This window comes from Alexandromys fortis, unplaced genomic scaffold (genome assembly GCF_014885135.2).
Source record: "Alexandromys fortis isolate MF-2015 unplaced genomic scaffold, M_Fortis_MF-2015_v1.1 scaffold_75, whole genome shotgun sequence".
In the NCBI taxonomy this organism is placed as follows: domain Eukaryota; kingdom Metazoa; phylum Chordata; class Mammalia; order Rodentia; family Cricetidae; genus Alexandromys; species Alexandromys fortis.
Genome location: NW_026067956.1, coordinates 6,743,159 through 6,766,730, shown reverse-complemented (window position 1 = coordinate 6,766,730; position 23,572 = coordinate 6,743,159). Strand labels below are relative to the sequence as shown.

At 41.8% G+C, this 23,572-nt stretch overlaps 1 protein-coding gene across 5 annotated transcripts in view; it reads left to right on the top strand.

Annotated features, from left to right (window-relative positions):
- Window positions 1-23,572, top strand: part of Cab39l (calcium binding protein 39 like) — a 98,807-nt gene that overhangs the window by 63,778 nt on the left and 11,457 nt on the right. For all 5 annotated transcript variants that reach the window (XM_050152258.1, XM_050152257.1, XM_050152259.1 and 2 more), the window contains 3 exons: window positions 8,396-8,564; window positions 16,484-16,543; window positions 18,538-18,603. In XM_050152258.1, the coding sequence (XP_050008215.1) occupies window positions 8,396-8,564; window positions 16,484-16,543; window positions 18,538-18,603 (295 nt within the window). The remainder of the gene's footprint in view (window positions 1-8,395; window positions 8,565-16,483; window positions 16,544-18,537; window positions 18,604-23,572) is intronic.

Here is a 23,572-nt window from a genome sequence, read left to right as displayed (position 1 = left end):
TAGTGGTTTATCAAGTTAATAGATTCCTAAAGGTTTTCATCTGTCAGTCACAGGGTGTTCTGACACAGAAGTAAGCAAGAAAATGACTAGTTAGGGGCTAAATCCAGCCCCAAGATAAGGCTCAGACCTGCAGTACAAAAGCCCCGCCACACCACTGCAGTCCTCAGCCAGTCAGTTCTGCAGACACCACTTCTTTCCAGGAATTCTCATTCAGATGTAAGTGGGAGGAGGAGGAGTTTAAATTGTTGTGCTTCTGGGGACAGGGTGGATAAGGAGACACATTGGCTGGAATAGCTCTAACTCATCCAGTGTAGGAAGGGGCACTTCCTGTTTAGCCCTTTGTTAAAGTCAGCATTTTTACTAAATTACCTGTTGTGAAGGTCATTGAAAATTTAGGCTATATCTTGTATATCAAACAGTGGCATTGATTAGGGGCTCAATGGTAATATGCTACACTAAACACAAGTCCGGCCACATGGAATATCACGTAGAAAGAAATTGATACTTGTATAATAAGAAGAATCTGCATGTGATGCATAAGGAACTTAGCACCCACATTTTATGAAAAGGACTTTTTAAAGGACCATTTCATTCTAAATTAATTTTTTCCTGGCTGAGACAGGTGACATTCCAGCTGCAAATGAGGTCGTTAAAGTTCTCTCCGTGTTCCATAAAGAAATCAAAGCTATGAGGAGATGTTCTACCTAATGTTAAAACCACACATATTTCCCCAAATCTTAGTTTTTAAGTTCATTGCAAAAATTTCTAACCATCTACAAAAGTACCAAATGCAACAGCTCATGTTCCCATCACTCAGCCATCACTACTTAGCGTGGTGCACACCATCTTGCCGCTGTGCAGCACCCAACTCTCCTTTTTTTAATTATTTTTTAACTCATTTTAGTATTTATTATTCTATTATTTATTATTTTAACCAAGTACAGTTCCCCTTCCTTCCCCTGCTCCTGCTCCCTGCCCACCTCCTTCCAAGCCACCCCCCACCCACGCCTCAGAAAGGGTAAGACCTCCCATGGGCATTAAGGCTGAGCAAGGCATTCATTCCACCATAGGGAATGGGTTCTAAGAAGTCAGCTCATTCACTAGGGATAGATCCTGGTCCCATTGCCAGTGGTCACACAACTGTCGTCCACATGCAGAAGGCCTAGTTCAGTCCCATGCAGACTCCCCAGCTGTCTGTCTAGAGACTGTGAGCTCCCACGAGTTCAGGTCAGTGTCTCTGTGGCACCCAACCTTTTTAGTTGAGGTATTTTAAAAAGCAAATCCCTGAACACTTTGATAGGTATCTCAAAACGGAAGATAATTTCATTTATCCACATTTAAAAGTTAATAAAATTCTGTAACAACCAATACCCTTCCTGCACTCAATTTTCCTTATAGTTTTTTTTCCCTACACTTCACATATTGAAATAAGTATCCTAACAAGGTCTACTTAGTGTATTTGGTTATGATTTTTGTTAGCCAAAAAATTTTAAGTCCCTCTCACTCAACACCTCATCCATCCACATGTTTCTGTGCTATGAGTCTGTTGATAAGTGATTGTCCTGCACAACTCTGTTGTGGAGTTGTCACACTGAGTTCTTATAGAGTAATTTAAATTGTTACATAATCTGGCATGAGGTGGCCAGCAGGTAAAAGTGCTTGCTGTACAAGCCTGACACTAAACCCGGGAACCCATTCCTAAAAGATGTTCTTTGCTCTCTATGCATGGCATATGTATTGCCCCTCCCCATAATATTGAATTAAGTAAGTTTTAAAAATAATAGTAAATCTTTCCATTTTTACTTGCTTCTAGACTCGGTCTGTTTAAAGACTTTATTAGATTCAAACTGAGCTTTTATTTTGGCAGTAGTATTGTCCTGGTAGTTCCCCGTAGTCAACATTCCCATCACATCAGTAGACATCCCTCTAAAGATGCTGAGACTGGGTCCTGGGGCTCAGATGGTAGCATCTCATTAATTATAAGGCTTTCTGTCATCCTTACATTGATCTTTTTATCAACCAGTGATAAGCATTGTCTAATTTGGTTATTTTGTTAGGGGTCACAGAAAGTAATTTTCAAAATCAATCCTTTGTTAATTAGTTTTCTAAAAAGAAAAATAACTTTCAGACACCATAACTGTTATTTTCAAGTAGAATTCATATCAGAAAGGCAGAATAAATACTTATTTTCCTTTTCAGCTTGGATAAGTAATTGTCCTAGAAACTTACATTGTTGTCGGTGACTTCCTGCCTCTCCTCTCTCCCTGTCTGCATCTGTCTCTACTCTACTTCCATCTCCTCTCACATACACAAGCATGCCCATCCGGCATCTTATTAACTGAGGAAATATTCCCACATAGCTCAGTATTGTGCAGAATTTTCTTAACATTGAATTAACTGTGGCCTTTTCTAGACACCTCACCAAAATATTCTGAAAGAACTTCTTTGCTTTCTGATGCAAGAAGATCTACTAGACCCAACCTCAAATCTCCAGACACAGATCTGGCCTCTGGTTCTTTGATGAGGAATAGTTCTTAGAGACATTAGTCTGGACTCTCAGTTCTTACACTGAATTGTGACCATTCCTAACCCTTCACAGTGGACCAAGGTAATTAATTATTTTTAAATTATGCAAATGCTTCCAGATTAGAAGTAGATCTTTTTGACTATTAAGTAGGTAAAGTGTTCAGTAAATGGCATTTTATAAGACATTTGCCAACGGCTGTCACATGGCATTGTTTGTTCCCAGCAGTAACAACAAGTCATTTTCTTTTGTATAATACAGTCTTTGTTCTTGAGATGCTCTTACACAAGATCTTTCTTCTGGCACTTTCTATGTAATTGTCATTGCACTCATGACCATTTGAAACATTTGCTCTTTTTATCTTTTTTATTTTAGTATCGCTTTTTATTCTTTAAAACTGTTATATACTTATATAAAATATTTTTTATCATATCAATGAATGCCTTTTGGTATTAATAACACCATGATTAGGAAAAATCACACCTTGAGTCCAGTTAATGCTGTCCACATGCACACAGATATGAAACCATCCACTGAGGTATGGACAAACTATCAGTGGTTGCATCCCCAAAAGAGAGTGACTCTATTCCTTCAGTAACCATGAATTGCTTTTAGCTCCTTTGCCTAGGGTGGGGCTTCCGAGTAAAGTTCTTACTGGCTTGATCGTATGCAGGTATCATGCAAATAACCACAGGTTCTGTGAATTGATGTATGCGGCTGTCATGTCATGTCCAGAAGTCTGTACTCCACAGCTCTCCTCCCCATCAATCACCTCTTATATTCTCTCTGGTCACTCTCTAACTTTTCCCTGCACCTTGGATGGGAGTTGAAGAGTTTTTCAGCTGAACACTTAGGGTTTCTTATACCCAGCACCCTGACCAGATGTGAGACTCTGCATTCAATGCTGTGCTTGCAAAAAAGCGACTTCTTTAAGCAAAGTTGAGAAGAACACAAATCCGTGGGTATAAACAAGCATTTAGAAAGCAGTTTAACAGTATGACCATTTAATAGCAATAGTAAGTACTCCCGGTAGAGCCTTTGATCTCCCGACCATAGGTTTTTGACCAGTTTTACAATACGAGTCATTGAAATCCTTCGTATGGACCAGGCCTCTTATCTAATTAAAAGAAAGAAAGGAAGGAAGGAAGGAAGGAAGGAAGGAAGGAAGGAAGGAAGGAAGGAAGGAAGGAAGGAAGGAAGGAAAGAAAGAAAGAAAGAAAGAAAGAAAGAAAGAAAGAAAGAAAGAAAGAAAGAAAGNAGGAAGGAAGGAAGGAAGGAAGGAAGGAAGGAAGGAAGGAAAGAAAGAAAGAAAGAAAGAAAGAAAGAAAGAAAGAAAGAAAGAAAGAAAGAAAGGAAAGAAAGTGTTTTGTTACCCCCATAACCATCATACCACTGTTTGCACCAATGGGTACATCTTGCCAGCCAGGTTGTTATTCTGACATACGGGATCCAGTGGTGGGTGAGGCTATTGATGTCTTTTCTCCTACAGCAGCATGCAGAGTACCCTCCTGTACTGCCTAAGCTAGACAGCAGGGAGAGAGATTCCTGGTCAGTTGAGGTTGATTTCTCTAAAGATGCTCACTCTTCCGTTTGGCTTTAAGTAAGTTTAGAAGGATCTTCTGATCTGCTGCTATAATGAACATGCATATATTGTAGTGCGCCTTCCCCTTGCTGACACAACTAGTCGGGTTCAGACTGTGGTTGTCTAACCTATAAATCAGGGAAGGTATGATTCAGCTTTATAAAACAGTGACCTGCCCTAGGCTAGCCATTGTGGCGTGGTTAGTCACAGGCCCTGTGACAGGAATAGAACAGATTAGGAAGGATAAAGACTAATTTCGAAACCTAAGACAGGCATGGTGCATGGAACATGTCTTTATATAGTAAGCATTAACTTAGGAAACCAGGATTGTCAGGTTGAAGTGATGTGTGTGAGTTATGGACCCTATAGACGATATTGAGGAAAATCAGAAAATTCCCAAACATCCCACTGTGTTCCTTACTTTAAGAAGTGCTGTGTCAGAGAATGACATTTTCCACTGTTGGGGATAAACTCCTGGGATGAATTGATAAGTATTCTCCCCAGTGGAGTACTTCTTAAATGTTCTCTTGGTCCTCAAAAATAAACCATCAGTGCATCACAGATGGTTCCAATAAACTTCTTGAACTGAAAGGAAAAATAGAACTAATTATACCCAAAACTTGGAGTGGAAACTTTTTATAGATGGTCTCAGCTTGGAAACTAAATTCAGGAATGAGAGATGTTGGCTGGAGATCATTCAGCCTTTGTGTAAAGCAGAGGGACTCTCATTAGGGTTCTCTGGTATTGGTAGATTCAGTCTGAGCTTGAGAGTCATTGGAGTCATCGTGTGCCTACACTGAAAAGCACGCTAGGCACTGGAGCTCATGGGGGAGGGGAAGTAACAATAAACAGGACGTAGACGCCCACTGGGACTGGAAGAACAGGGAAATGTAAAAGGGCCAGTGGGACACATCCCCAGACATGAAGGTATTTGAAACGAAGAGATAGAAGCCGGCTTGTCAGGACTCAGTACCGTGTGACAGGACACTACACGATGGGAAGAGTGCTGGTGTGAGGTTAGGGACGGCTCTGTGGAGTGCAACAGAGGAAGAGTACAAAGGACTTGAAATGGGCACTGAGCTCAGTGCTGGAAGATGCATTGTGGTGCCAGACGTGTGAGGGACATTCCACCCGAGAGAACTTCGTCCTCTACGGGCACAAGGGCTGAGATGGGACAGAAAACTGGTGGCCTCAAGCCAGATCCTGGAAGGTCACAGATATCTCACCAGTGAGTGTAGATTTTATTAGTCCTAGATAGTGTGTTTATCTAGGTCTGTTCTCCCCTTAGGCCAGTGCTTCTCAACCTGTGGGTCACGGCCCCTTTAGTATGACATATCAGATATTTACCTTACAGTTTATAGCAGTAGCAAAATGACAGCTATGTAGTAGCAGTGAAAGAATTTTATGGTTGGGGTCACCACAACACGAGGAACTGTATTAAAGGGTCGCAGCATTAGAAAGGTTGAGAACCACTGCTCTGGGCCACTGGCCTTTATTATATAGCCTCTAATACTCTTATCATAGTAAGTATAACTAGTATTTTTTCCTTGACATTTAAGAAAATATGCCCCTCTTTACATCTTTATAACATCTCATATCTAACAGCAGTGAATTCCAGTAGGCTGATTTCCAAATTCCTTTCATAAGAGATTGCTAATAGAAATTACCACGTCTATCTGAACATATTGGCATCTTGTGCTGCTGTGAGCTACTGAAGGAAAACTGAAATAGTACTCAACAGCGGTTCTCATATAGCACACGTGAAACTCAATCTGTACCACCCTGAATGTTCTTTGCTATTTCCCTTATTGTTTTGATTTGTTTTGTTTTTGTTTTTGGCAATTTGAATTTTGTAAAGTAGCCTACTTCCTAAAATGTAGGAAAGGGAATTTTATTTTTGTATCTGAATTTCATGCAGATAATATGGTCATATGAAAAGGGTACATTGTTTTTTATTACTTAACAAAATGTTAGCATAGTAGTTGGTAAGTTTTCATAAGCTATCTTAAAGTTTTTGTGTTTACTTATCGTTATGTGTAAAACGCATCTGTGTGTGGGAATGTGCACATGAGTGCAAGTGTCCTGGAGGCCGAGGTGTTGTCCTTCCCCTGGAGCTGGAGCTGCCCACTGCTGTGAGTCATCTGACAGGGATGCTTGGGCTCCGAGCTCAGCTCCTCTGCAAGTACAGTAGTGCTTGTAACCGCTGAGCCCTCGCCCCAGCCTCTTTAAGTTTTATTTAAGAATTATTTAGTTTTAGTTTCAGACATTTGATTTATTTTATTTATTGAAAACATAATCTTCTGCCACAAAATTAATTTATGTTGCTATTTTTCCTTTTAAATTTTTAAAAATAAACTTTATTATAAAAACACTTGCAAATAAATAAAAAAAATACACACCAAAATAAACCAGACCTAAAATCTATAGTTTAATGAGCTTATAAACAGAATTGGCATTCAAAATGGAAGTTGTGAAGCTTCACTTTAAATTTTATACTTTCTGTGTTAAATATAATTTAAGTACTTAATCCACCACTAAACCCAAAACATCCATATTAAAGCCAGAGCTGGAAGAACAATAAGCTGTATGTCCCCTCTCATAACGTGTGGTAAGTTTGAAAGATAAGCCTGTTCCTTTGTGGGTGCCACACCATCCTGTTCTCAGAGAACACTGCACTCGGTGCCTTTTCAAGAGCTGAGACATTGAGAGGTCTTCTCTGTAGGCCTTGCACTGAAACCAGATCTTAGTGCGAATTTGATTGAAATGGAAAATGATCAATCTGTTTAAAACCATGGTAGAATCTTGTCTTGACTCTGCTTCTCCAGTGTTCTCCAGCGGCAGCTGTCTCTGCCCTGTCTCCCTGCATTTAGCACACGGTTGCCACTGGATCATTCAATACAGGAATTGTCTTATCTGGACTTATCCATTTTATGAAATGGAATATAACGCAGTCCTGTGTTCATTCAGATGTTGAATTTAACATTTGAAAGACATGCTCTTGGGAAATGGGGCTGATCTGGTGTGCCAGCCTTTCTCTGTTCCTCAGTGGATACCATGTTTCTCTAGTCTACTTTTCTATGAGCCATAATTCCACTTCATGATGTCAGTGAGCCAGTCAGGAGGTAGTCCTCTACTGTTCATCTATTGTTTACAGGCTATATTATATATAATCTCTCCTGTCTTTTTCTTTAATTCAAGACAGGTACTCTGCTGACAAGGAGTCATCAATGCTTAGGTATTAGCCATCTCCAAACTGAGGCCAACTGTCAGTGGCAGTTTCTTAACTTTTTCACTATCTCGTTTGTGCATGGTGCCACCATCCACCCAACTAAGCCAAAAGCACAGGAATCATTCTTGAATCCTTAGCATGGATTCATTCCTCATCAACCCCACCTCCTGTATCTCTAAATCTTGTTGGCTCTTCCTTTAGGCAGCATCAACGTCTACCTACAGTCTTGTGTTCTGCCTCTGTCACCGTACCAAGCTGTCATTACTGTTGCTAGGCATCCCTCCTCACCCTCTCTGCCCCAGCTTCCACTCTAGCTGCCCAGTCTACTCCTTAATCCCAAGTAGCCAGGGCCTTTTTAAATTATTTTGATGATTCTGGGAGTCGAACCAGAGCCTCCAGCATGCCTGAAAATTGCTCTCACCGCACTACACCCCACCCCCAGAGCCTTCTGTTGAAAACAAAATAACTTATTGCTTTAAACACTCCATCACACTTAAAACCGAACTGCTTGCCTTAGCTCTCAAATGTATGTGTATGATCTGATCCTGCCCTGCCCTCTTGTGATCCTCCTCACTGCCTTCTCCATCCCACCATGCTGGCTACATTTCCTCTCCTCTGACTCGCCAAGCGTGTTCTTGCCTTGAAGCTTCTTCCTCCTCCTTCAGTATAAATTAAAATACTCCCTCATATTCTCACAGGCACATATGTGAGTAGTCCACTCAAGATTGCCGAGTTTACTGTCTTCAATTTCCACAGCACTTCAGAGCATAGGAAATGACCTTTATATTCTTTCTATTCAGCTTCTTCCTCCCAACAAACATAACCTCACTAAAATGCTGGGGCTGCCATGACAGTGACCTCCCTGTGTGCTCTTGTGTCCCCAGCGTCTGGAATAGCGCCCAGCACATAGCAGGCCATGGGTTGAATGAATGGTGTTGGAATGAACTGTGACAAATAGTGTCTGTGTGTCTGTGATCAGCAGAACTGAGCTGGTGCTTCTGATGCCATTGATGGATTTTGTTAGTGGAATAACTGTTCCGCTTTCTCTCTTGTGCTTTAGATATGAAGCCCCACAGATTGCCCTACGCTGTGGGATTATGCTAAGAGAATGTATTCGACACGAACCACTTGCCAAAATCGTCCTCTTTTCTAGTCAGTTCAGAGACTTCTTCAAGTATGTGGAGCTGTCGACATTTGATATCGCTTCAGATGCCTTTGCTACTTTTAAGGTAAAATTCCCCCCTAAATCAGAGAGGATATTTATTTCAACTAAGTTGACCTTCAGAGAGGCACTTCTACTCCTTAGGCCTAAATGTTGCCAGCCACGGATGAAGTGAGACCAGCCTTTCACATTGCAGAAAAGTGTGTAAAGGACTTAACCCAAGCTTAGTGGAATGGTGTCCAGTGAAGAGACAGAAGGAATATGTCCCGTGTGTTAGCACTGCTGTACATTAAGAATAGGTTAAGGTGATAAGCCCCCACTTCAGGCACGTGTTCAGGGTAGCTCTGGAAGGGCGTGGGGAAGCCAGCAGCAGAGGCTCCCTCCTAGGCGGAACTGGGTGAGAGAAGGAGATGGTCACCAGCACCGTGGAGTGTGAAGACATCAAGTCACTGTATTGGTGTAGCTTTCACACTTCCATGGGGTAAGCAAAATTTTAATATACTTATTATACTGTCAACAGATAAAACATAAGTACACATAGATATGATCGGTCATCTATGTGTACTTATGTTTTATCTGTTGACAGTATAATCATCTGTGTTTTTAATCATCTGTTGTCTCCTTTGTCGTTTTGTGGGTATATTTCACATAACTTAGTTTTTTAATTTAAAAATGTTTTAGTCATGGTACAATGCATACATATTTCCTTTGTAACCATTCTTTATGCATATTTAAATGGCTAAGTCTTTGTCCATCCCTCTCCAAAGCTTTTCATCTTGCAGCATTGAAACTCTGTCCTACTTAACCTCCCTTTCTCTCCTCCCTCTAGTCCCCAACCATGATTCCACTCTCTGTTTTTATGTGTTTTACCATCAAAAGGGTGTTCAGAGAGCATGTCAGAAAGTAGTATAGCTAATTTGCAGATGAAGCTACTGGAACTTATGTATTCAATGATACATTCACCTTTAAGGATTTCATTTTAGAAAGCAATCCATTTATGGTTATGATTCTGCTATTACTTAATTTATTTGAAATCAGTATCAATGGCAGTTACACATTCAGTTTTTCTATAATGGAAAATCTTTTCCTTCAAAGACAGCTGGAAGTTTTGGAAATGGTTAGACAGGGTAGTTGAGCAGCTAAGTGCGCTTGCCACCAAGCCTGTTGACCCTGAAACCCACATAGTAGAAGGAAAGAGCCAACTCCCACATGTATGCTTGGGTGCATGCACCAACACATAAAACAAATAAGTAAGCAGATATATATTATTTAAATTTGAAGAACATAAAGCTATTTGACACCCAAGTTAAGAGGATGAGGCAAACGATTCGCTAGCTACAGCTGTTTCTCTTTTGGCTTATAACAGAAGTCATAATGGAAAAAAGTAAATCCTAAGGTAACTAATATCGAGTCTGGTTTTCTTAACTGTCTATCACATTTTGAAGGTAATTTCTGAGAAGAAATTCCAAAAATTGTGTAAAGGCATCATTAGAAATGTAGACTTTGGAAAGTGGTTAAAACTCATTTAAATATATAGATTGAGTCATTTCTTCAAAAACATTTCAGCAGTTTATTCATTCACATAATTCTAAATGCACTTCTATTATTCTTTTCAGGGTATAAATACATGACATTTTTAAGAAAACTTTTAACTTGTTACTTTTAATTTCTATATATGATCTTAAATATGCATTACAGCAATATTGATACCACTTATATTCTAATATTGACATATACTCTAATCTTACTTTTTAATAAAACTGCTATTGTAAGAAACTCATCACACAACTAAATTAAAGTATCCATTCAGATAGTACCTTGCTCAGTCCCATATTCTGTACATCATGGTGAACTTAGAGTTTATACAGTTGGAATGACTGGGTGATAAACAGTTCTTTACAGAGTAGTTCTTTAGAGGTGGAGAGAGGAGAACAGTGGTTTTCAGCTCAGGAAACTATTACTTGCACCTTAAGAATCTGCTTAGCATATTCTGAGAATGTTTGAAAAACAAATAGCAGTATGTGAGCTCATGAAGACTAAGTAGGGGAAAGTATCAGAACATGGAAAGAGTCCAGAGATGGCTCAGACTGGGCTGGGAAACGCAGAAGTGGGGACTGAAGGAAAGGAAAGTTGCAGGTTAAGGAACGAGACTGGAGTGGAGTGGGGGCTGTGATGATGGGAGACTGGTGAGCAAAACCAAAGTATGTCACGGGGAAAGCAAATCTGAGCAGCTGCCTGGGGATCTTATGAAATCATGGGAACTGACCTGATAAGAGCCATCAGAAGAATACAGATTAAGATGATGGAAGTTTTGATAGGCACCTACAACTGTATTTGCTTGGTAGGCATGCCAAATCTCCGGGAGCTATAGAAGAAAGAAACTACAGGCTGGCCTGCAGTAGACAACACGGGGCTTGAAGGCAGGGCCAGCACAGCCCATTAGGGTTATTTGATGTATCTCAACTAATCTGCATGAACAGGAAGTATAGCAAGACTGAGGATGTGGGGCAGGGGACTATTTCAGAAGAAGTCAGGCCTAGTGTGCGAGAGTCGGTGGTAAATGACAGAACCAAAAAACAGCAGACAGATTCAGAGCTACACAACGTGCAGCTTATTGGGAACTCATGGAAAGGAGCAAGTCTTGGGCAGCGGGGAGAGAGAATTATTGTACCTCAGGCAGGGGCAAGGGGTTTACATGTAAGCTGTGCAAAGGTGAGCTGTGAACTCACTGTACAACTGAAATGTACTTGACCTCTCTCCAAAACAATTAGCGTGTCAAGCGTTAGTTAGGAAACAGCTCAGACCCAGGTGGCCGTCAATAAAAGCATGACCAATTATCTTAACAGTTTGATTTACCCTTCTTACTTTGGGAACGCCTTAGGTTCCCTGACAGGCAAGATGTTTGTAACAACTAAGACTTCTGTAGCCATCTTGAGCTGGGTCCATCCAGGGGAGAATTAAGGAGACCATGAAAATCAGAGGAAGGCATGCAGTGTGAAGGAAGAAAACTGGCAAGACCAGGGACGAGGAAGAAAAGAGCCTGGGAACAAACTGCGCCAAGTGTGGATGCTTCTAAGGCTTACTACCAAAACACACAACTGAGCCTCTGAAAGGGCAAAGCATTCTGGCTGTGGGTCTGTGTATTTGCTTCCATCTGCTAGATGATGAAGCTTCACTGATGATAACTGAGCAAGGCCTGGATCAATGAGTGTACCAGAATGTCATTAGGAATCCTTTTATTGCTACATTCCTTTAGTAGAACAGTAGTATATGGTTTTCTCCTAGGTCCTTGGCCTACCTAATCCAGGTTCTTGGCCACCCAAGCAGTGTGGAGTATGGGGTCCATCTCATGGAGTGGACCTTAATTCAAATCAAATATTGGTTGGTTACTTTCACAAGCTTTATGCTAGTATTGCACCAGTGTTTCTTGTAGGCAGGGCAACATTGTAGGTTGAAGAAGTTGTAACTGGGGTGGTATGTACCTTTCGCCTTTGCTAGCATGCAGAGTGCCTTCTGCTACCATGGACATTAGTCAATGGGGTGGTGAAGGCTCTAGGTAGGCACTCTTCATTTCTCCATGTTTAGTGGATTGTGCAGGTGTTGTCTTTAGCGATGGGTCCTTACCGTCAGTTTGTGGGAGCCACCAATGCCTGAGCAATAGACAGGGTTGTTTGGGTGTTTTCGTGCGCCCCCTTTGGCCAAGAACTCGATTAGATGTATCCTATTCCCAGTATTGGCAGCTTCCTTTGGTGGCAAGAGATGGCCAGTTGGGTCTCTGTCTTCCCCCATTATTTGGCAATTTCATTTAGAACCCCTTCATATATGTATATGTTTTAAGAAGCTTCTACTGTATTATATTTTCATATTACATCTCAAATAGCTTAGTTTTATCTGGCCCTCTCTGTATTCCCTCCCTTGCATCACCCTCTTTCCTTTCCCTCCTTGTTTTAATCCTCCTGTTCCAGGGCCCCTCTTCATCCATCACTAATTATCTATTCTATCTCCCCTTCCTAGGGGACTCCATCCTTACACCCTAGTCCCTCACACACTACTCTGTGACTGTAGGGGTTGTCGCTTGCTTATGAATGACGTAAAAGTTAACACCCACATATAAACAAATACATAACATATTTGTCTTTCTGGGTCTGAGTAGCTTTACTTAGAATAATTTTTCTACTTTCACCCATTTACCTGAGAATTTAATGATTTCATTTTTTTTAATGACTGAATGTCATTCCATTGTGTAAATGCTCCTTATTTTCTTTATCTGTTCATCCATACACAGGCATCTAGGTTGCTTCCAATTTCTGTATATTGTAAATAGAGCAGCAGTGAGTATACATGGTTAAACAAGTGTCTCTGTGGTAGGATGGGTTGTATAATGGTTCTTTTTTTTTGTTTGTTTGTTTTTTTGAGACAGGGTTTCTCTGTGGCTTTGGAGCCTGTCCTGGAACTAGCTCTTGTAGACCAGGCTGGTCTCGAACTCACAGAGATCCGCCTGCCTCTGCCTCCCGAGTGCTGGGATTAAAGGCGTGCGCCACCACCGCCCGACTGAATAATGGTTCTTGAGGTAGATTGAGCCTGTGAGTTTCGTTTTCCTCCTGTGGGATCTGGAGAAACTGCAGCAGGTGGCACCTCCCCACTGACTTTACCCTGCCCTTGCTGGCAGGTGTCTTTGTCATTTCACACCGCTTTCTCCACGGCAGACTCATTAGAAATGTCAACAGCAGATTTTTTAAATTAATATTGATACTGTGAAGAACTTTCCCCATCAAACCAAATTGTTAAGAAATAAAATGAAAGAATTCACTCAGTAATTTTTTTTTAATTTAAAATTCTTTAAAATTTTACTTGTTTTTACTTTGCATGCTTCTACTGTTTCCTTCTTGGGTAGGATCCAAGCTAATGTTTCTGCATCTTTCCCCTCAAATTATATTATGATCTATAGTAAATTAACAACCGTGTACGTACATAGGCATGCACATGCGATATGATCCCTCAGTGTTAGCACATGGTCTCCATATATATGAATTTGAGGGTTTGTTGATGTGTTTATTATATGCTCAGAGACTAATGTAGCGCTTAGAGAGCCCCCACAGATGCACAGTTTACAGTGTCTGCTGCAACCCATAAAGATACAACTTCTGTTTCTCTGAGAATGGAAAATTCCCCAAGCTGCACAGGGGCTCCTGTGAGATGTGGGGGGAGCTGCAGCTACAGATGAAGATCCCATATCTGCTTAGAGATTGCCCCAAATGCTCTGCAACAGCTTAATGTCTCCTGCATGTCCTGACACAGAACTCATTAGAAAGGACCCAGTCGGGTAGGAATGGAACCCCCATAGAGTGTTTCCCTACTTGAAAGCCCAGTTCCAAAACAGGTCTCATTGCTCTGCTCAACTAAGAAAAGTTTCATTATATCAGCAAAGGGACCAGTCAGGTTAAAGGCTCAGTCAAGTTAAAGGTTGAGCTTGAAGATTATAAAACTACAAATAGCCTCCTCTCATCTTCAAGAAAGGGTATTCTAAGAAAGACAGAAGCTTGTTGAGCTACACAGTCCTGTCATCTCAGTAGCTGGGAGGTAGACGCAGAAAGACCAGCTTTAACCACATGAGTTTGAAGCTAGCCTTGACTGCATGAGACAAAGATGTGAAGAAAAATAAACGGTTGCATATTATTTATATGAATTCAAAATAGTGAAGTACTGTGGAAAACAGTATGGACGAACCTCAGAAATGTGAAATGGGATTATTATAGGACCTAACAGTGCCATTCATGGGTGTTGACAAAGAAAATGAAGTCAGTGTGTTGAAGGGTAATTATTGCAGCATTGATCACAATGGCCAGGGAAAGGAATCGGCCTAAGTGTCCACTGACGGACAAGTGAATACATAGATGATGTAGTGCCTGGAGAGATGGCCCACTGCGAGCCTGACATCCTGAATCTTATCCCCAGAATGAAGCCACATGAAAAGTCAAATGTGGTAGCATGCATTGATGATGGAAGCACCTCAGTAGTGAGATGGGAGGCAGAGGGAGGAGAATCACCCAGAACCCTAGAGTGTGCCACTCAGTAAGAAATGAGAGAACACTGCTCAAAACAAAAGGTTGAAGACAAAATAAAAACAACTCCCCAAAACTGTCCTCTGATGTCCATTATTGCGTTGTACTGACACACACCATATACACATCATACACACACACACAAAAGAAAAGAAATGTGTTGTACACCTACAATGGAGTACTATTTAGCTATAAAAAGAAAAAAATCCTGTCATTTGTGTCAACATTGATGAACCTCAAGGAATTATGTTAAGTAAATAAGACACAACAGGAAGAGAAATCATGGCATCATTTATATGTGGAGTCTAAAGATATTGAACTCATAGAAGCAAAAAACCAGAATGGTCCTGGGGTAAGAGCTGGTCCAGGGATACAAGATTTCCATCAGGTATACAAATAAATGTTGGTTTACTATGGAACATGTTGGTGCCTGTTAATAGCAGTGTGTTGTATTGTGAAAATCACTAAGAGTGTGTTTTTGTTATCCGCGCAAATAAGCAAATATATTAGGTAATGCATATGCTAAGATTTCCTGACTGCATCATGTGTTACCTTTCCACAGCTTTGTATGGCAAAATACTTGAGATACACAAACTTCAACTTAACTTACAGTTTCAGAACATGGTTAGCTGACTGGTACTTTGGGGCTATGGTGAAACAGAAACTCCTGCCAGTGAGGGTGTGGTGGATCAGTGCTGCACGCTTCAGTGCAGAAGGAAAGAGAGTGTTGTCCCTTCAAAGTCCCCACTCCGTCCAGCTGAGCTCTTGTGTATACAATCTGTAGTCCTAGCTACAAGTGCCACTGCCACCCAGGCGTTCAAGACCAGCCTGAGCCTGAGCCAGCATAGCGAGACTTCATTTCCCTCCCTCCCCATACCTGAGGCAGCAGCACTGCACTGGCATTTCGGGGCCATTTAACCTGCCTACGGGCTGTAGGTGATCCTCAGCACCATGGGGAGATGATGCAAAGCACAGCAAGCCACAGACCACTGCACAGTGCGCCAGAATATCATCCACATACAGTGAAGGTGTTTACAGCCAACAAACAAGGTCGCTTAAAGGCTGTGCAAACTGCTTTAAACAGTTTCCTTTTTTATTATTTAAATAGAAGTAGGGGGCTAGAGAGATGTCTCAGGGGATGTCTTCAGAGGACTTGAGTTTAGTCGCAAGCACCTTGCCCTACAGCTCATAGCTGTAACTCTTAACTCCAGGGGATCCGGTATCCTCTTCTGGCTTCCACAAGCTGCTCCACTCACATGCTCCTCCCCTCCCCCACCTACTGTGTGTGAAGGGAGGGAGGAGAATTTTAATTAACTGTATTAAGGTATTATACTTATTCTGGACAGGTTAAAATTTTGTTTTTAATTAAATTTTTCACATAACCTAAGTTGGGTATTTAGCCTCTAAGTATATAAAAGAGATTAGATGAAGCTTATTTTCTTTTTCCAAACATTGGGGTGAAATAGGGATGTGATTTAGGTGTGAGTTGAAGACAACCAGAAGTTCCTTCATGGTTCTTTGCAGTTTTCTCCAAAGTTGTGCTTGTGGTGGGGCTTGACCATTAGTTACTGGCCTTGATAAAGATCATCAGACTTTATTTGGATGTTGATTATAATCATAATGTAAAAATATTCTGTAAAGTTATAGATGATGTGTTTCCCACTTAAATTTTATTTCTACTATATAAAACACTAGATTTGACACTCAGTGTTTTGCCATTGTTTTAATCTGAAACAAACTGGGGCTTCATTATCTTAAGGTGTGGATGGAAATAATTTTGTCTTGTAAATGAAAATGTTCCTTTCCAACTTCTGTGTTTGAAGTGAATAGATTTATCACCCCAGAGAAGCAAAGATTATCCTCCATTTTAATGAGCAAGGTCACTAGCTGTAGTAATATGTCTTCATTGCTTGTTCTTTTTTAGGATTTGTTAACCAGACACAAAGTGTTGGTAGCGGACTTCTTAGAGCAAAATTATGACACTGTAAGTAAAGTCATTTTTCAGACTTCTTTCTTTTTCCTTCTTATTTGTTACTCATGGCTGGCTGTTTAGATGGAACCTGCATATAGATCGGAAATATGGAAGGGGCCTGAGCTGGCAGTGTCAGAGGCCTGAGAACTAAAGGCCCGTGTCCTTTGAAGCCAGAAATTTGCAGTTCTAGATGGCCAGGCTAGAGGCCTATGGCTCTGGGTTCAGACTGCCCATTGGAAGGAAATGTGTTCAGCATAGATATCTGATCTTGTCTGTTTTGGATGGGTGTTCCCCTCTATGGTGGCTGTGGTAGAAAATGTTTCTGCAGCAGGTGGGTGTCACAAGGAAATGGAGCTGGACCAGAAGGAAAGGCTGAGAGGGACAGTGGGAAAGAACCAGGAGGACTCTGGCTCCGCTGTGTTTATAGTTTAGATTCACAATGAACATCATTTGCCTGGTGAATTTATTAATCTATAAAACGTCAAGTGTTGGTTTTCTTTTTGTTGCTGTGACAGAATATAAGAAGAATAACTTAGTTTATTTTGGAATATGGTTTCAGACCATGGTCACTTGGCTCTGTTACTGACTCTGTGGGTCAGAGCTTCACAGTGGAAAGCATGTGGCAATGGAAAGATGCTCACCCTATGGGAGCCAGGACAAAATGCACCCTTCAAAAGCATGCCCCTGGGGTTGGAGGAGAGGGCTCAGCAGGTTTAACATGAGGACTGGAGTTTGGGTCCCCAGAACCCACTTAAAAACTCAGATGGGCATAGCAGAACCCCAGCAATCTTAGTGCATAGGAGACAGAAACAGATGAACAGACAGACGATCCTTGGAACAAGCAGACTAGCCACTAGCTGAACTGGTGAACTCTTGGTTCAATAAAATATCGTGTCTCAGTATATACTGTAGAGTAATCAAAGAAGACAGCCATCAATGTAAACATGTATACATGTATACTGTATACACACACACACACACACAGAGAAAGAGAGAGATCATGACCCTTAGAAGCGTATCTCTCCTCTCCTAAAAATCCATTCAACTATGACTTTATCAAGGAATTAGTCTATTGAAGAAACTAACACTCTTACTATTAATCATTCTTAATAGCACCACAAGCTGGAGGCCAGATTTTCAATACATGGGTTTTTAGGGAGAACCTCCATAGCTGAGCTATAATATTTTCCCTGCGTTCAAGAGAACAAAATGGCTTGTGAAAGAGAATAGTGCCGTGACTTTAATCTGAGCTGCATACTTGTACTTCTCAATTCTAAATCAAAAGTTTTGATGGGTGTGCACATAAGCCTGTGACTCAGCCCCCTGAGGCTGTCCTGTCCCTCTCTGTCCCTTGGGTTTTTTTGCTTCTGTCTGTTTGCTCCTCTAGCTCTAATGTTCTCTGAATGATGCGCCCACAAATGGAGGGAAGTGGATAACAAGCTTCCCCAGCTGCTGTGCTCTGTGCTCCAAAGGCTCTAGCCCATGACCAATGACTACACTGAGATGCAGGAAGATCCGTGTCCTGGGGTCATGGCTTCTTGTTGAGAATGGCGAAAGTTCACATAGGCCAATAGGAGTGACATGGTCATTACCTAGCAGTGGTCACCCAAGCCTCACCTGGTGACTCCTGTTGACATTGTGAATTTGACAGTCCTGAGCAAGCCCTAAGTATAGTTTACTCTTTCCCAAAGTGTGGACCTGCAGCCTCCAAACTACAGAAACAGATTTCTTTAAAATGTGTTATTTTGAAGCTTTAAATAGATTTAGAGGATTCAAAATTATTCCATCTTTCAACTGAATTTCTGGTTTGTAGAACTAATGGTCAGCATGTATCCCGTATGCCTTCAGCTCCATGTCCTGGTCCTGTGTCCAGATGAGGAGTGAGCTGCTGAGCCCTCTGTGTGCAGCGGTGATGGGGCTGGGTCTGAGGACCTCTGGAGGAGTGAGCACACTCCTGCTGCAGAGGACACACTGCTGCTCTTACAGACTTCCTTTCTTCTTCTTAGGTCTTTGAAGAGTATGAGAAACTGCTGCAGTCGGAGAATTACGTGACTAAGAGACAATCTTTAAAGGTAATAGCAGATTTCCTTAAGTCCTTGTAAGCTGACATCTTGCTAACAAACAGTGTCTACTCTGCAGAAGTAAATACAGAAAACTCAGAGTCCCTTCAGTTTGAGAAGTAATTCAGCGGTTATGCTTTATGCTCTGATTGAGCTTTGCCGCAAAATAATGGAAGCGTCTTACTTCAGATACTCTGGAAGCAACAACATGGATGATAATTTATCCTGAAGTCAGATGTGGAATATTTCACTAAGGAAGATGACCAAACCGAAGCTGACTTAAGCAGAACCACATGGTTCTCTTCTGAGAATATTTTAGACATGAAGAGAAAGAAACTGGTCACAGTGACTGGGATGGGGTGACTGTCAGGACAACCCAGTAAAGCCCCTAGAAATCACGCCAATGTACCTTACAACAGAAACTTCAGAATGAACCAATCCAGTGCCTCTCCTGCATCTCTGTGCAGGACACTCAGAGAAGTGGCAATTCCAAAGTATAGCACACAAAACACAAATGTTTAAACACAATATGTTTTACACAAATGTTAAAATTCCTCTCAATGCTTTTAGTTTGGAGATGATAAACCTAATGTTTTTGCATGAGAACAGCTCTTAGCTATGATACAGACTTATAGCGTTGAACTGTCATGGGGCTTCTATGTTAGGAGAAGCATCTCTCCCCCAGGGTTGTAACTATTTTCCTGAAATGTATTTGCCAACTGCATTTCATTGTCAGAACCCTTTTTATCAGCTAGTAATCCTGAATCAGCCGTGCAGTTTGTATACCTTCTAGCTGCTGCGTAGCTCACTTGGGATGTCAGGATGGTGGTGACCACAGGACAGACAGTGCATATATTCTCAATATTCAATGCAATTTTAAAGTAAGGTAATGAGCTAAGTCTGTTTTGTAAGACTTCTACATTTCTTCTCCTGTGGTTTGCGTTAGTCACGCTCTGTTTCCCTTTCTTCATGCTCTCACTGTCCCAGCTTCTGACTTAGTTGACGTTAGTTTTCAGCCAATCCTTCAGCACTTGTTATTGAGGTCCCCTTGCATGGAAACCAATGAAAGGTGATCCATTTAGAGAAACTTTGTCCTGTTCCAGAGCTCCTCATATTGAGGCCAAGGAACTGACCTTAGGCAGAGCAATGACCTCAAAACTGTGTTGTACTATGTCCAGAGATGTGCTGAAGCCCCCTGCTTAACTGCCACTACTGAAAGTTCTGAGACAGGATTCTTTGTTTTTAGTTGTGTATCTCCTGATGTACCCATCAGAGCTCCACTGGATAGCTCCAAACCATGATCACATCAATGATCCTGGTTAAACAGAAACACCTGAACATGGAAAAGAACTTGTGGGGATGAATGAGACTTAACAGGAGGGAGATGAGAGTAGGGGCATCAGAAATGTATCACACACAGAGTTGTCACAGAACAAATTTAATTAGCAAGAAAATTAAGATGTGCCCCACTGTCACAGCTTTAGACCTATATAAGGGGCAAAAGGACAGCCAAGGAACTATAGGAGAGAGGCGCTGGAGGGGAGGGGCCATTGGAATAGTGAAGAGAGATGAGAGTGCCCTAAGACCAGCATGAGAGGTGACTGAGAGCAGTGGTTCTAAGCTTGTGATCACAGCCCCTTTGGGAGCTGAACAGACCTCTCATGGGGTTCACATGTCAGACACCTACACTGTGATTCATAACAGTAGCAAATAAACAGTTAGGAAATATCAGGGAAAATAATTTTATAATTGGGCGTCACCATGACATGAAAAACTGTATTAAAGAGTCACAGCATTAAGAAGGTTGAACCACTGCCTTTGATATTTTCCAAGTCCCTCTTTGTTTGTTTGTTTGTTTGTTTGTTTGTTGAGACAGGGTTTCACTGTGTAACTCTGTCTGTCCTGGAACTTGCTTTGTAGACCAGGCTGGCCTTGAATGTACAGAGATCTGCCTGCCTCTGCCTCCCGAATTGCTCAGCCTCAAGTTCCTGTTTTCAGTGTGAGGCTGACAGATACTGAGCCAAAGTAGAGTTTGTATGACACTAAGTGATTGAACCAAATTAAAAGAGGAAAGATGAGGGTCTTTGGACTTTATTCTTGGTCTTAAAATTTTATCCTCAAACCATTTTCAGCAATGACCAGAAACGGGACCAACCTTTTCCTGTCTCTGAGACCTCAGGCCCAGTCAGAAAGCTCTCCCTCTGGCCTGTCTTGCCCTTGCTTTCTAGCAGATTGTCTCCCCACCCACCTCTCCACTTCTTTTCTCTATCTGGCTTTGCCCCATCTTGTCCTCTTTTCCTGTCCATATTTTAATAGATTAGAACAGAGCCTTACTTGGAAGAACATACTGGCTTTTTAATTTATTTGTTTATTTTTATAGTACGGGGGATGGAACCCAAGGGCCTGGGTCAACAAGCACCACCGAGCTACATCCCTGCCCAGAAGTATGAACTATAGGTATTTGTTCAATAAATCAAACTAAGTTCTTCAAGTAAATATTGCTAGTCATTAATCCTAGAATTCACCTTTCTCAGAGTTCAGTCTCCAGAAGGGTCCAACAATGTTCTGTTGGTAAAGCTAGGATTGGTGGGCTTATGAAACTGGTTCCAACAGTGCACATCTGCACCCAAGAGTAGAGCCTGCCCATCCAGCACCTGAGTGATGATGTGGGATCCCCCCCCCCCCCCGTATGCTGTGGTTACCATTAATGAATAAAGAAAACTGGCTTGGCCTGATAGGGTAGAACAGAGGGAGTGGGGAAAAGCTAAACTGAATGCTGGGAGAAGGAAGGCAGAATCAAGAGAGAAATCATGTAGCCCCACCGCAGACAGATGCCAGAACTTTACCCGGTAAGCCGCCACCACGTGGCGATACACAGATTAATAAAAATAGGTTAAATTCATATATAAGAGTTAGCCAATAAGAAGCTAGAGCTGATGAGCCAATCAGTGATTTAATTAATACAGTTTCTGTGTGATTATTTCGGGGCTAAGCAGCCAGGAACCAACTAGCAGCCTCCTTCTAACAGAGTGATGGACATCATAGTGGGCAGGAAGTTCTCTGTCCTTGTTGCCTCAGTGCCCCTTCCCATGCTCAGACATTGTCCACTTCAGGCCTGGAGCAGACTTTTGTACCTAGTTCAGAAACACCTGTAACTCTCCCTTTCCTACTGATTTACAAGTGCGCCTGTGTACCCAAGAGTATTGTTTGCTGTTCTTCGTTAATCTCCTGAGACCTGATTTTCTTGTCCGAATTCCTTTCTAGACCATGTATCTCAAATTTGGCGGACACACGTGGCAAAGTAGAACGTTGCTTAGATGGGAGGAGCAGACCAAAGTGTGTGTCAAAATGCAGAGCTATGAAAGGGCAAGTTGGCTTCAGAGCGCTGGCTTAGAAGCAGGGATGCTGCTGAAAATAGTGCTGCGGCTGCCACCCTTGCAAGGGAGCTGAAGGGTGGTGGACTGAACTGGTCCACATGTCAGCGGCAAGCTTACTCAGCAATGCTGGCTCCCTTCTCAGAGAAAAGCGCTACTCTGGGGAGCTCTGCTGATGCCAGCGTGATTTTTCCTTTGAGGAATTAGATGTATGGTCTCAGTAGCTGCTGTCCCAGTAACCACATTTACAAATACGGAACCCTGTAAGGTTGTGTCTGTGATGTCCCCAGCTGTAGGAAATGAGAAGTGAGATAGCCACAGGGGCAAACAGCTTCATCAGATGAACAGGCTGAAGCGCTAAGTCACCTTCTGCTTCCAGAGCGTTGGCTACCCGCTGCCTTTTGTCAATCAGTTCTAAAGTTTCCTAGACTCTCTTGGTCTTGGGATGCTTAGACTCCTGGGCCAGGAAAAGGTAATTAAGAGAGAGTTTCCTTTCCCTCGTGTGCTGGGGCTTAGGACCTTATTTCTGACCTTCAGAAGCCTGGCTTTAATTACTAGCAAGAAAGACTGTGATTAAAAAGAAGCTTGGTGGAATTTTTTGGCGCTTTGGTCAGTTTCATTAAAACAGCACATTTTAGAGGAGAACGTCTTAATTACACTAGCCTAAGTAAAATGCGGATGTGTTCCATTTCCTTAGAACAATGCGGCTTTGTGATGTGTTGTGTTGCACGGCAGTGCGTCACCATTGTCCTTGTCACTGCTAATTAAAGTAGATTGGCAGCTAATGGCCAAAAGACTTTAAAAGACTAAACATATTGTTCACATGTTAATTAACACAAAGTTTGGGTAAGCATGGCCCCCCAAAATAGAAGAATAGAGAAATATTTATTGCCTGCAGCACTAAGGAGAACACGGGAGTCATTCCAAAGTAATGCCCTAATTACTAATTCCAAAGTAATGTTGAGTTAGAGATAGAAGCTATGCATATCCATGAATATCCATGTAGGAAATCACTTTGGGGGTGGGTGTACTACTGAGCATGCTCAATTAAAAATGCATTCCTGAGCATGCTTATTTTAAGGAAAGCTAGTAATAGCAGTTTTGGAACACATTGAGCTCAAGGTCATGGATGTTTTGTGTGTCTGTGAGAGAGAGAGTATAGGATTCTGGAGACAGGGCCGTGAGCGTGTTGTGCGTGCTCCTCCACCTAGCTATACTCCCACCCTTCGTTTTTCAAGACAGGGCTTCCTCACGGAGCTTAGGCTGGCCTTGAACTTGTTTCCTGTGTTCCACAGCTGGGATTTTTAAGTGCACCACACACCTGGCTAAAGCTTGTATGAGCAGAAAATAAAATTGGAATGATTTAATCCAATTGAAGTCATAAATGGAACCTCAACAAATCCTTACTGAAGAATCGGTGTAAATTTTTATGTAAAAAAAATTTTTTTTTTTTTTTTGGTTTTTCGAGACAGGGTTTCTCTGTGGCTTTGGAGCCTGTCCTGGGACTAGCTCTGTAGACCAGGCTGGTCTCGAACTCACAGAGATCCGCCTGCCTCTGCCTCCCAAGTGCTGGGATTAAAGGCGTGCGCCACCATCGCCCGGCTTAT